The 12,212-nt window shown below is 43.7% G+C and overlaps 1 protein-coding gene across 1 annotated transcript in view; it reads left to right on the top strand.

The window, feature by feature from the left end:
* Nucleotides 1-12,212, top strand: part of LOC106785642 (zinc finger homeobox protein 3) — a 337,287-nt gene that overhangs the window by 232,983 nt on the left and 92,092 nt on the right. The window contains exons 5-9 of the mRNA XM_014746274.1: nt 1-3,386; nt 4,760-7,238; nt 7,335-7,731; nt 7,971-10,751; nt 10,860-11,367. The exon at nt 1-3,386 is cut by the window's left edge and continues 21 nt beyond it. Of these exons, the coding sequence (XP_014601760.1) occupies nt 182-3,386; nt 4,760-7,238; nt 7,335-7,731; nt 7,971-10,751; nt 10,860-11,367 (9,370 nt within the window). The 5' untranslated portion in view covers nt 1-181. The remainder of the gene's footprint in view (nt 3,387-4,759; nt 7,239-7,334; nt 7,732-7,970; nt 10,752-10,859; nt 11,368-12,212) is intronic.

Consider the following 12,212-nt stretch of genomic DNA (forward strand, 5'->3'; position numbering starts at 1 on the left):
GGGTAGCTAGAAAACTATCTGTCGACGAGGAGGAAGAAGGAAAGGCAAAGGTATCAGGAGTAGAAACAATAGAAAAAGTAAGTTTGAAGAGAGGAGAAAGAAAGAAAGGTGAAACTTTGAAAAACGTAGGCTCAGCCGCCGTGGGTGATGTGAGGCTGGAGCTCGCCTCACGTTTGGGGTGATGCCCTCCAGTGAGCCCCATCCCCCCCAATACCACCTTCAACATCACAACATTCCTCCCTCTCATCTTCAGCAACACGCGTCGAACGCGATTGGGCAACGTCAGCTTTATCAGCAACTGGTGGCAGCGCATCATCTTCAGCAGCAGCAGCAGCAGCAACAACAGCAGCAGCAACAGCAACAGCAGAGCGAGCAACAAGTACAGCAGAGTCATCGACAGCATCAACACGGCGGGCCTTTTCAAAATTCCTCGTTTGCGCAAGGAAAGCAGGAGATGAGCCCGGAGGAAGAGGGGGGTCGAGGGGGCGGGTCCCCCCCGACGGCGGGGGCTGCTCTTCATCAGCCCCACCACCCCCGCACAGCTAGTCCACCCTCGGGCACTGAACCCTGCACTCGCGACGCGATACCGACACCTACACCTATAGCGGATACGAATACGACGACCACAACCACAACGATAACGATGCAATCGATTCAATCTCATCAACAACAACAACACGCACCGAGTCCGAGCCCGAGTCCAACTGGTGGGGACGTTGAGAAATTTGATGGAAAAATTGTTTACAATCCTGACGGTTCGGCTTACATCATAGAGGGTGAAAGCGAGCTCAGCGAGGACGATTCTTTACCAGACGGCTGTATCGTAGACGGTCGTGGCGTTTCTGTTCCTCACTCATTGGTTTTTCCACAAATCGCCAACGCTTATTATGTATCGCGATTGTATGCTCATCAAGCATACCATCAGCAGCAACAGCAACAACAACAACAGAGATCTGCGCAGCAGCAGCATAATCCAGACCTCCCGGTAATGCACAGCTACCGTGTTATCAGTTATAGGAGTGCGGAAGGTAGCAAGCAACCTCCACCACCACAAACAACACCACCACCTCCAGCTGCTTCCGTGCCCGTAAAGCCCATCCTAATGTGTTTTATTTGTAAGCTTAGCTTCGGCTACGCCAAAAGTTTTGTCGCTCATGCCCAGGGCGAACATCAAATAGGTTTGATGGAAGACGAGAGGCAGATACTTTCGCACTCGACCGCGTCAGCCATTATACAGGCGGTTGGTAGGGGGAAACAGCCGCTGGTTAGCTTTCTCGAACCAGTTACGAGCGCGACCTGCACCCAATCATCGCCGACGCAAACACAGAATCAACATCAACAGCAACAGCAACGTAGCGAATCGACGGATCACGAAGCGCCAACGACGACGAGTACGCCTTCGAGTACTCCCGGCATACCTAGTAGCCCTCAGCAACAACCAACGATCCAGAGGCCATCTTCGAGCACACCGAACACATCAACGTCTCATTCGAACCATCCAATTTACAATCATCAAACACATCAGCAGCAGCAACAACAACCATGGATCGGTGGTCAAGTGAACCCTGCGTCTTGGGCAAAAGCACCCGACGCTGCGGCACTGCATTACACGTCACCTCCACCACCGACCACTTCTACAAAAGGTTCACCTTCCTCGTATGCGGCTTTGACGCAACAGCCACCTAATTTTCTTACCGGTACAACGATAGGCGTTTGTCCGGAACACATGCAAGGTAGGCCGAGTGGCGTCGAGTGTTCTAAGTGCGAGTTGATATTGGCCAGTAGTCGATTGGCAGGTCCTGGCGGACCACTCGCAGGTATTCATAGTCGAAATTCCTGCAAAACTTTAAAATGTCCAAAGTGCAATTGGCACTACAAATATCAAGAAACTTTAGAAATTCATATGAAAGAGAAACATCCGGAAACGGAGACCTCGTGTATCTATTGCATCGCCGGTCAACCTCACCCTAGGCTAGCGCGTGGCGAAACCTATACTTGTGGGTACAAGCCGTATAGATGCGAAGTATGTAATTACTCAACCACGACGAAAGGAAATTTAAGTATACATATGCAAAGCGATAAACATCTTAACAATATGCAAGAATTACAGCAAGGCGGTGGTGGTGCTTCTGGTACGAATAATCCATCTTCATCTCAGGACGCACCTATGCCAACGCGTAGCCCTCATCATCCAACTAATCCTAGTCCGCATTTGAGCGGCCAAGCTGGAAACCAGGGAAAACCCAAGCCTACGTTTCGTTGCGACGTTTGCAACTACGAGACGAACGTTGCGCGTAATCTCAGAATACACATGACCAGCGAAAAACATACGCACAATATGCTGGTATTACAGCAAAACGTTAAGCACATACAGACTCTCTCGGCACTGACGTCTCATCAACAGGCCCAACATCATCATCAACAGGCACAACAACACCAACAACAATTAGAACAGCTACTGCATCTAGGTGGTTTAGATAAACCTCAACATGCAGCAGACGCGTTAGCGGACATGGCATACAATCAAGCACTCCTTATCCAAATGATGACGGGCGGTCAACTACCACCACAACTCCCACCAGAACTGATGGGTGGTATAACAAATATGGGTGCGTTGGGTGGCCTCGCGGGAGACGTTGGTCTTTCGCCAGAAACTATGGAACCACCACCAGAACCACCAGATTCAGATCCTACTCACTTTTATCATTGTTGCGTTTGTAATAACTTCGAATCCGACTCGTTGGAATCGCTGAGCCATCATTTAGCTGCCGACAGAACAAGAACTCGAGAGGGTGAGATACTCGCCGTGATGTCCGGACATTTCGTCTGCAAGCTCTGTTCCTACAAAACAAATTTAAAAGCAAACTTTCAATTGCATTGTAAAACCGACAAGCATCTTCAACGTTTGCAACATGTGAATCACGTTAAGGAAGGTGGTCCGCGAAACGAATGGAAGTTGAAATATTTAGCTTCGCCTACGTGCTCAGCACAATTGCGTTGTCACGCGTGTGATTATTATACGAACAGTGCACACAAGTTAGCAATACACTCTTCTACTCCTAGACACGAAGCATCAACATTGTTACTGCGCCATCTTGTAGATGCCAGTGCAAATGTACCAACACCAGGGAAACTGTATCACTGCGCTCTTTGCGGTTTTAGCGCGAGGCACAGGCTACCTCTTTTACAACATGTACGCTCGTTTCGACATCTTCAGATGGAGCAACTTCACCAGCTCCATCGTAGAAGTAGCATTCAAGGAAACGAGACACCCCACACAGACATCGGTGACGTATTCCAAGTAGTAAGCGATCCTGAAGTACCACCTACGCAGCAACCAAGTCCCACAACTCCGACGACACCTAATATTCCAAGTACCAACAACGGTAAGTAAAACCACAGTCATAAATGAAGATATTATCCTTGGCCTACGCTCCGTTTTAAACTCCTATTCTATTTCTTTGACGTAAGTGCGTTAATGTATATTACATGAGACTAACCGTTGCGGCGGACATTTAACTTCTTCCTTAACGTCATTTAATGGATAACGCTATATCTTGTTCAAAGAATTTCAAGAATAATCCATTTTTAAGTAACCCGATCAAAATCAGAAATATTGTTTGAGGAAGAAAATTAAACGCTTTGGTATACGCATCACGCCCTTAATGAATTCAATGCGCTCTTATCGATTATTTCGTAATTAGATGAGGATTACGGTAATTTAGTACGGCATATGGCTGTGGCGTGTGCCATAATACGCGCAACGTCCAATGTTATTATATGTATCGGTGGTCTGTACTTATAGAAATATACGAGCAGCACGCGTTTCATTGAGTCGCCTTGTAACGTCACAACTGACGCCGACCGATATAAAAATGTGGTTTCGGACAATACATTATGGAGATACGCGTATTCTTCTTTTTTCTTTTCTTATTTTTTCTTCTTTTTTTTTTTTCTTCTTTTTTTTCATTCTTTTTCCCATCGATAATTCCGTATTATTAATATATTAAAATTGAAGAAGTCATTGTTGGGTGAATTTAGTCAACCATATGCAAAATTTACTCGTAGTTTGACGTAACTTCAGTCGTAGTCAAAGAAATGTTATTTTTACTTTTACTTATTTGTTCTCGTTTGAAATAAATAATAAAAGATAAGTACAAATGGCGTAGTTTGTTCATTGTCGCTAGTAAAGTCCCTTTATTCTTCTTCTTCTTCTTCTACTTCTTCCTCTTCGATATGCGTAATCACTTTAATGAGAGGTAGAAAATATGCCTCGCCACAAAAGCAGTCGTACGTGACACTGAATACGAACTTTATTTCGTAGCACCGCCATAGTTTACTATCTATAATTTACTTTCTCTCGTCGCGTACCGAGTTAATGTCTCCGGAAACGAATCACCGTAAAATGGATGGCTGTCCTGTGCGCTCGTTCGATATTAAACGGTTAATGCCGAAGTTCAATTTTCCATGCTGCAAAGTGAAAGAGACATAAGATATATTTACAGGCTGGAAAGTTCAAATTGATGCGTTATCATTTGTCGTGAATTTTCATTTTCTACGTTTTATAATGAATATATATGCATATATATCGAGTACATATAGTTGACCGCGCGTTAATGATAAATCGCGAAATTATTAATATACATTTGCTAGATTGTTTGTAATGATTATGTACTGTCCAGGTATTGCTATTGTTTATTTGTTCATATGTTTATAAAAAAGAGAAAAGAAAATATTGGAAATTTGGTATGATTTTCAGAACGACGTGACGAAGGCAGCGACTGTGGTAGCGAAGTTAAACAAGAGCCAGAGAATGATAATGAAATAATGGAAGGAGACGCTGAGAATGATCAGGAAGAAATAAGTTGTCCCTATTGCACGTATCAACCGACTTCGCGAGAGGAATTAAAGCAACATTTGCAAGTGGCACACGTTCAAGACTCCGAAGAGAAGCCCGAGGTAGTCAAGGAGGAACCCCCACCTGAATTGTTGTGCCCGTTATGCCAAGATAGTTTCAGGGAACGCGCTGCTTTGGAGAAACACGTAATGCAAATTCACTCGGTAAATGCCGATGGTCTCCAGAGATTGCTACTTTTAGTGGATCAGAGTCATTGGTTGAATAACAATCCACGAAGTAGCATGACTCCAGCAATGGCAACGCAACCATCTTCACCTTCGATAACGAGCAAATTGCATCAAGAAGAGGATACAAATGAACGTGTTGCTACTGGGAACGAAGAACCCGAGGAAATATCTCGGTGTACAGTGTGCGGCAGAGTCTGCAGATCGCTTGAAGAACTTACACAACATCACAGAGAAGCTCATCCGACAAATACTCCAACCCTAGTTAGCGAAAAACACGTATACAAGTACAGATGTGGACAATGCAGTTTGGCTTTCAAGACATTGGAAAAACTTCAACAACATTCTCAATACCATGCTATTAGAGATGCGACTAAATGTGCGCTATGTGCTAGATCATTTAGGTCTGTTCAAGCATTGCAAAGACACGTTGAAACTGCTCACTCGGATTTACAAGAGGACGAAGTAGCACAATACAAGCAAAGTTTGCTTCATGCGCATCCATTGCTTCAAGCTCTGACCGATGAAGCACTTAGAAGGCAGGGTGGCATGAACGCTGATCAGAATACTGAAGATGATGGTGGTAGAGGCGACGAAGAGGAAAGCGACGCAAGCGATTCTTCCCCGTTGCACAAGGAACAACGTCTTTTAGAGGATTACTTAAACAGTCAACCTGTTGCCGAGGATTCCTATCACGATCCAGGAAGAAAATTTAAATGCCATCGGTGCAAAGTTGCTTATACGAGACAAAGTTATCTTACTGGACACAACAAAACCTTGTTGCATCGCAAAGGTGAGAAAATGTCTTATCCTATGGAAAAATATTTGGATCCTAATAGGCCGTACAAATGCGACGTTTGTAAAGAAAGTTTTACTCAGAAAAATATACTTTTGGTACATTACAATAGCGTTAGCCATCTTCATAAATTAAAAAGAGCAATGCAAGAACAAGGAAACAATAATACGCTAATCTCTGTTGTACCACCGGCCAGTCCAACAGAATCGCCGGATTCTCAGCAAGATCAGGATAAAAAACCATTTAAATGTAACATTTGTAAAGTTTCTTATTCTCAAGGAAGTACACTCGACATCCATATGAGAAGCGTTTTGCATCAGACTCGTACAAGCAAGATATCTGATCTTGCTGCAACCGGACAATTAGATCTTGCTCGTCCGTTAATTGAACATCCATCGAGTCCCAACAGTCCGCCATGTAATACTACGAATCCTACTAATTCCAACTCTATGTTATCGTGTCCTCGTTGCACCACCCTTTGCGGAAGTCAAGAACAACTTAACACTCATCAGCAATTGTACTGCATCTTTAATAATCCATTGGCTTTATTCCAATTAGCAGCTACGCAACAATTAGCTTCAACTGGTTCTGCTAAAACACCACCACCTTCATCTGCAATGGTAGCTGGATCTCACCAACATTTGCAACAAGTGACGCAACAATCGCCACAAACCGCTCATGAGCTTTTAACTCAACCGCGACACAAGACTTCGCAAATGTACAAACATCTTTTGGAAAGTTTCGGCTTCGATCTCGTGATGCAGTTCAATGAAAATCATCAAAGACGTCAAAGGAAGGAAGAAGAAGCTGCTGCGGCCCTCCAAGCCCAACAGGAGCAACAAAAGCAGGAGCAACAAAAGCAAGCGCTTGCTGCACAAGCTGCACAAGAGAGGGAACAAGAAATCGAAGAAAACATGGACGACGATGTTATTCCCGAATTGACTAGAAGTACTTGCCAACATTGCAACAAAGAATTCAGTAGTGTTTGGGTACTAAAGGCTCATTGCGAAGAAGTTCATCGAGATTTAGTGCCCCGCGAGTTCCTCGAAAAATATGCTCAACAATTCAAATGCGAATACGAAAAAAAGAGCGTCGTTGTAACAGCAGCGACGTCATCTTCAACCACAACAGCCCCGAGAAGCACTACACCAGCAGTGATTCAATCACAAGACACTAGTTCGGAGAAGGAACCGTGTGAAAAGGACAAGGAAGATAACATAGAGATAAAACAGGAAGTAATCAGAACTCCGGAAGCAACCTCTACAACTCCAGTCACAACACCTGTGTTGAGCAATACTCCTGTATCGAGTACTGATTCTTCCACGCCCACGGTGATACCTACTAATACACAGCATCAGCTTTCTATTCCACAACCTATGCAACAACAACAGCAGCAACAACAACAACAACAACAACAACAACAACAACAACARCAGCAGCAGCAGCAAACACAGCAACAACAACAACAACAACARCAGCAACARCAACAGCAACAACAACAACAACAACAGCAGCAGCAGCAGCAGCAACAACAACAACAGCAACAGCAACATGCTCAACTAACTCTGGCTCAACAAATGTCTGAAATGCAAGCAGCCTTGAATGCAATGGCAGCATCCCAACTACAGCAACAGTTGCAACAATATCCAGGATTAATGATGGGTATGATGGGATTACCTTTGGGATTAAATGTACCAGCTCTGGCAGCTATGAATCTCCAACCGCCTTTGGTTCCAATGATGTTACCGCCACCACCGTATGATAGCGCAACCACGGCTTATACCCCTATAAATGCTCAAGCTGATTTGCTTGCGAAACAACATCTCGCCTTGCAACAGCAGCAAGCAGCTGCGGTAAGAAACAAACTCAAGAAACTTGCTCACAAGTTTCCGTATTAAGCATGTAAAATATTTTTTATTTAATTCGAGCATAGCTATTCTTTGCATTAATCTTATGTTCAATGCACGTTCATAAATCGTATTTAAATTTCTGTCAGCAATAGAGTTTTTAACAAACTCGACAAATTTAGAATAATCTTTTCTGCAATCACAATACATCAGTTTGACTGGACTTGATTTTGTCCATTCCACAGGCAAATGCAGCAGCCTCGCAGAAACGAGCACGCACACGTATAACAGACGAACAACTGAAAATTTTGAGAGCACACTTTGACATTAATAACTCTCCAGGCGAAGAGCAAATTATGGAGATGGCCTCTCAGAGTGGCTTACCACCTAAAGTCATAAAACATTGGTTCCGGAATACTTTATTTAAAGAGAGACAACGTAATAAGGATAGTCCGTATAATTTTAACAACCCACCGAGTACTACATTAAATCTCGAGGAGTATGAAAAAACCGGAGAAGCTAAGGTTACTCCCCTAAATTCGAGTGTGTCGGGAAGCAGTTCGTCGGACGATAAAAGCCCAAACAAACAAGTGACTCCACCACCACCGGTGGCAACATCCTGTAATACACAATCTGCCATAAAACAAGAAATTCTCGATACTTCGCCACCTACCGAAACATTACAACAAATAAGTCAATCGCATCATGAAGAGCAACAACATCATTCGCCTGGTAGTTCCGGAGGCAATCAATCTCGACCACATTCTCCAGCACTCAGTATGAGTTCAGTATTTTCAGGTATCCACCACGACGTTTCTTCTCATCCTCCTTCAACGACAACTGCACCAAGTACACCTATGTTACCGCCAAAATTAACACCACAGAATTTTGCAAGTCCTACGTCAGGCAGCGCAGGAGTCGTTACGAGTGCAATCGCTGCAATGGCATTGACACCGCAAAGATCATTAAGCCCCGGACGTGGACCGACGGATTATTCCTTCGGAGGTAACAGCAACGGTAGTAATTCGTCTGGCGGTAGTTCAGGAAAACGTGCAAATCGAACTAGATTCACCGACTATCAGATCAAAGTATTACAAGAATTCTTCGAAAACAATGCTTACCCTAAAGACGACGATTTGGAATATTTAAGTAAATTACTTGGGCTCAGTCCGCGAGTTATAGTAGTTTGGTTCCAGAATGCTAGACAAAAAGCTCGGAAAGTGTACGAAAATCAACCGGCCGCGGAACCCGTAACACCTGGTGGTCGCGAAGGAGACGATGGATCTGGACGATTTCAACGAACTCCGGGATTGAATTATCAATGTAAGAAATGCTTATTAGTATTTCAAAGATATTACGAACTTATTCGTCATCAGAAGACTCATTGTTTTAAAGAAGAAGATGCTAAACGTAGTGCTCAAGCTCAAGCTGCGGCAGCTCAAGTTGCTGCTGTTTTAAGCTCCGAAGATAGTAACAGCAGTTCCACTACAACTACCAATGCTGTCACTAACAATCCACCAAATACGACGGTTTTAGCGGAACAATTGCAGCAACCGTTGAACGCAACTGTTTCTTCTTTACTTCAACCGCAAACGTTGTCTCAACCTACAAGGAATAATCAAACGCAACAGCAAGAACAACAGCAACAGCACCAGCAACAGCAACAACAACAACAGCCATTACAACAACAACAACAACAGACTGAATCTAAAGAGGGTAATTATCAATGCGACAAATGCAACTTGATATTCAGCAGATTTGACCTTTGGAACGAACATCAGCTAGTACATATCATGAACCCGTCTTTGTTCCCACCGACTTATCCACCAGACTCTCCATTTGGAATACTGCAACAGCAAGCATTGAACGCTACCTCTGGAGCAGCGACGGATGCTCCTCACCCTTTAATTGCCATGATGCAAGATAGAAAAAGAAAATACGAAGACTTCGATGAAACCTCGGGTGCAGATGCACGCTCTACCTCTGAGCACAGCGAACAACCGAAAGACAAACGTTTGAGGACAACGATATTACCGGAACAGTTGGATTACCTTTATCAAAAATATCAAATCGAATCCAACCCATCGAGAAAGATGCTGGAAACGATTGCACGAGAGGTGGGATTGAAGAAGCGCGTTGTACAAGTGTGGTTTCAAAATACACGAGCTCGCGAGCGTAAAGGCCAATTTCGTGCTCACAGTCAGGTAATTAATAAACGATGTCCATTCTGCCCGGCGTTATTCAAGGTAAAGTCTGCATTGGAGTCCCACTTGAGTAGTAAACACGCTGACCAAGTTGCTCGCGGAGAAGTAAACATCGACAACATTCCCGACGAAGAATTATCAATGGAATCGGCACCATCGAATCCTAGCACCCCGAATATGATGCCACCACTATTTCCACCATTTAACACGGATATGGAAAATTCACTGAAAAAATACTACGAGGAGTCAATGAAACGATACATCAGCGAGCTTCAAGCTCATGCCAGCAACGGGAAACAAGAGTCGTCTAATCATCAAAGCGGTGTTAATATCGGAGAATCGCCATTGGATTTGAGTAAACCATCGGTCGATTTGAATCGTTCAGTAAAACTCAGCCTTGGTGGTTTGAGCAATCTCTTGGAAGAGCAACACAGCGGCCACTTTCGTGGTGGCAGTGATTGTGGCCCGTTGACTGATCTATCGGAGCGTAGTATTTGCGGCGACGACGATAGTATGAGCGAAACCACAGAATTTTTGGATGACGAGAGTGGTCCTGCTAGTCCAGCTTCAAGCACCCAAAGTTCGAGGCAAGGTCCGGCGAGCTGTATAAACGCTGGTAGCACGGTTAGTCCAGCTGCTAGCGGAAATACGAGTATCTCTGCTGGAACTCCCGGACAATCCGGAGGGAAGAGATACAGAACTCAAATGTCGGCGACGCAAGTGAAGGTTATGAAGTCACTTTTCTCGGATTACAAGACACCTACGATGGCCGAGTGCGAGATGCTAGGCCGCGAGATCGGTTTACCAAAACGCGTCGTCCAGGTGAGCCCAACAACCCCGAACACGTGAATTACCTCGAACTTTCCTGTTATCCTTAACTACAGGATCAAACTTAGGCCTGGCTTACGGACTAATGGAGACGAGTTGCAGGTCTGGTTCCAGAACGCGCGTGCCAAGGAAAAGAAGGCTAGGTTAGCGGCTGGTTTACCTGCCGAGGGCTCAGCCGTTCAACCACATCGCGGTCCGACCGGGCCGGACGAGTGTAGGCTTTGCTCGGTCCGGTATTCACCGAAATCACCTCTTCAGGAGCACGTTTTCTCACGACGGCACATCGACTCGGTCCGTGTCGCTGTCGAGGAGGGTAGTTTGGTACCTCCTACACCAGGTGCTCCGATCACCACGCAACCAGTCTGTGCTACGACGACTATTCCAACCTCCCCCCTTATTGTGACCAATCAACAGCAATCTGTGCAACAGCAACAGACGCAACCACAACATTCTAATCAACCGAGTAGTCAGCAACAACAACAACAACAACAACAGTCTGACGAAAGCATGATGTATGGATCTTTGTTCCTTCATCCTACGGCGATGTTCCAGTCGCAGCAGCAGCAACATCCGGCGGCCGCTGCGACCAGCACAGCTACCACCACGGCCGGTGAGTGTCTGGCTGACCTCTTAGACTCATAAGTGAATTCATTCTATGATACTTTTTTCTTTTCCTCTTATTTTGTCTATTTTCGATCCCGAACGATATTCGAAATTCAATCGATTGCAATGGTACGTACGCGTAGTTTACCATACATCATTTTCAATGGAAAAAAATGCTGTATAGTAAGCGATTAATATTAGATGTGTATCCAATTTTTTTTCCCAAAATAACAATTGTATGATTATCAATCGCATTTCTAATTTCGTTTGTGAATGTTCCATTAATATTGGTGAATCAAATTATAAATTATTAGTCTTTTAGCGTGTCTATGTGTAGAAAACTTTAGCTAGTCCCGTGTGATACTCTAAGGGGCACTTTACTAATTAATTCTAATTAATCGGAAATATTTTTAATAGTTTAAGAATCTTTATAGGTAAATATATGTAGTAAGAATAATAATAATATATCAGAGAGCTAGGCAATACTGAAAGTTCCTATCAGATAACTATTCTAGCGTTAAGAAACGTATGAAAGAAAAGAAATCTAAATGGTTGAAGTATTATTTAAAGTAGAAGCGAGATTGATTACTAGTTAATATTACGAGTCATCCAACTTCAAACATTTTCAAACGTTTTGTTGAGAGAAAGTAAACATTCTACGTGTTATCTTTAAACGTATCATAAATAAATTAACGTCCTTTTAATTCGTACTAAACGACCTATTATGGTAATTCACATAATTGCATAGCATTGTCATATTATATTAGACTAGATTTTTATTCATATAGGTTATAAACAGCGGTGCATGACGATATAACTTTGATTTTGATTCTTATTTTAATTTTAATTATT

Source organism: Polistes canadensis, unplaced genomic scaffold, assembly GCF_001313835.1.
Source record: "Polistes canadensis isolate GaletaPanama2010 unplaced genomic scaffold, ASM131383v1 scaffold_54, whole genome shotgun sequence".
Classification (NCBI taxonomy): domain Eukaryota; kingdom Metazoa; phylum Arthropoda; class Insecta; order Hymenoptera; family Vespidae; genus Polistes; species Polistes canadensis.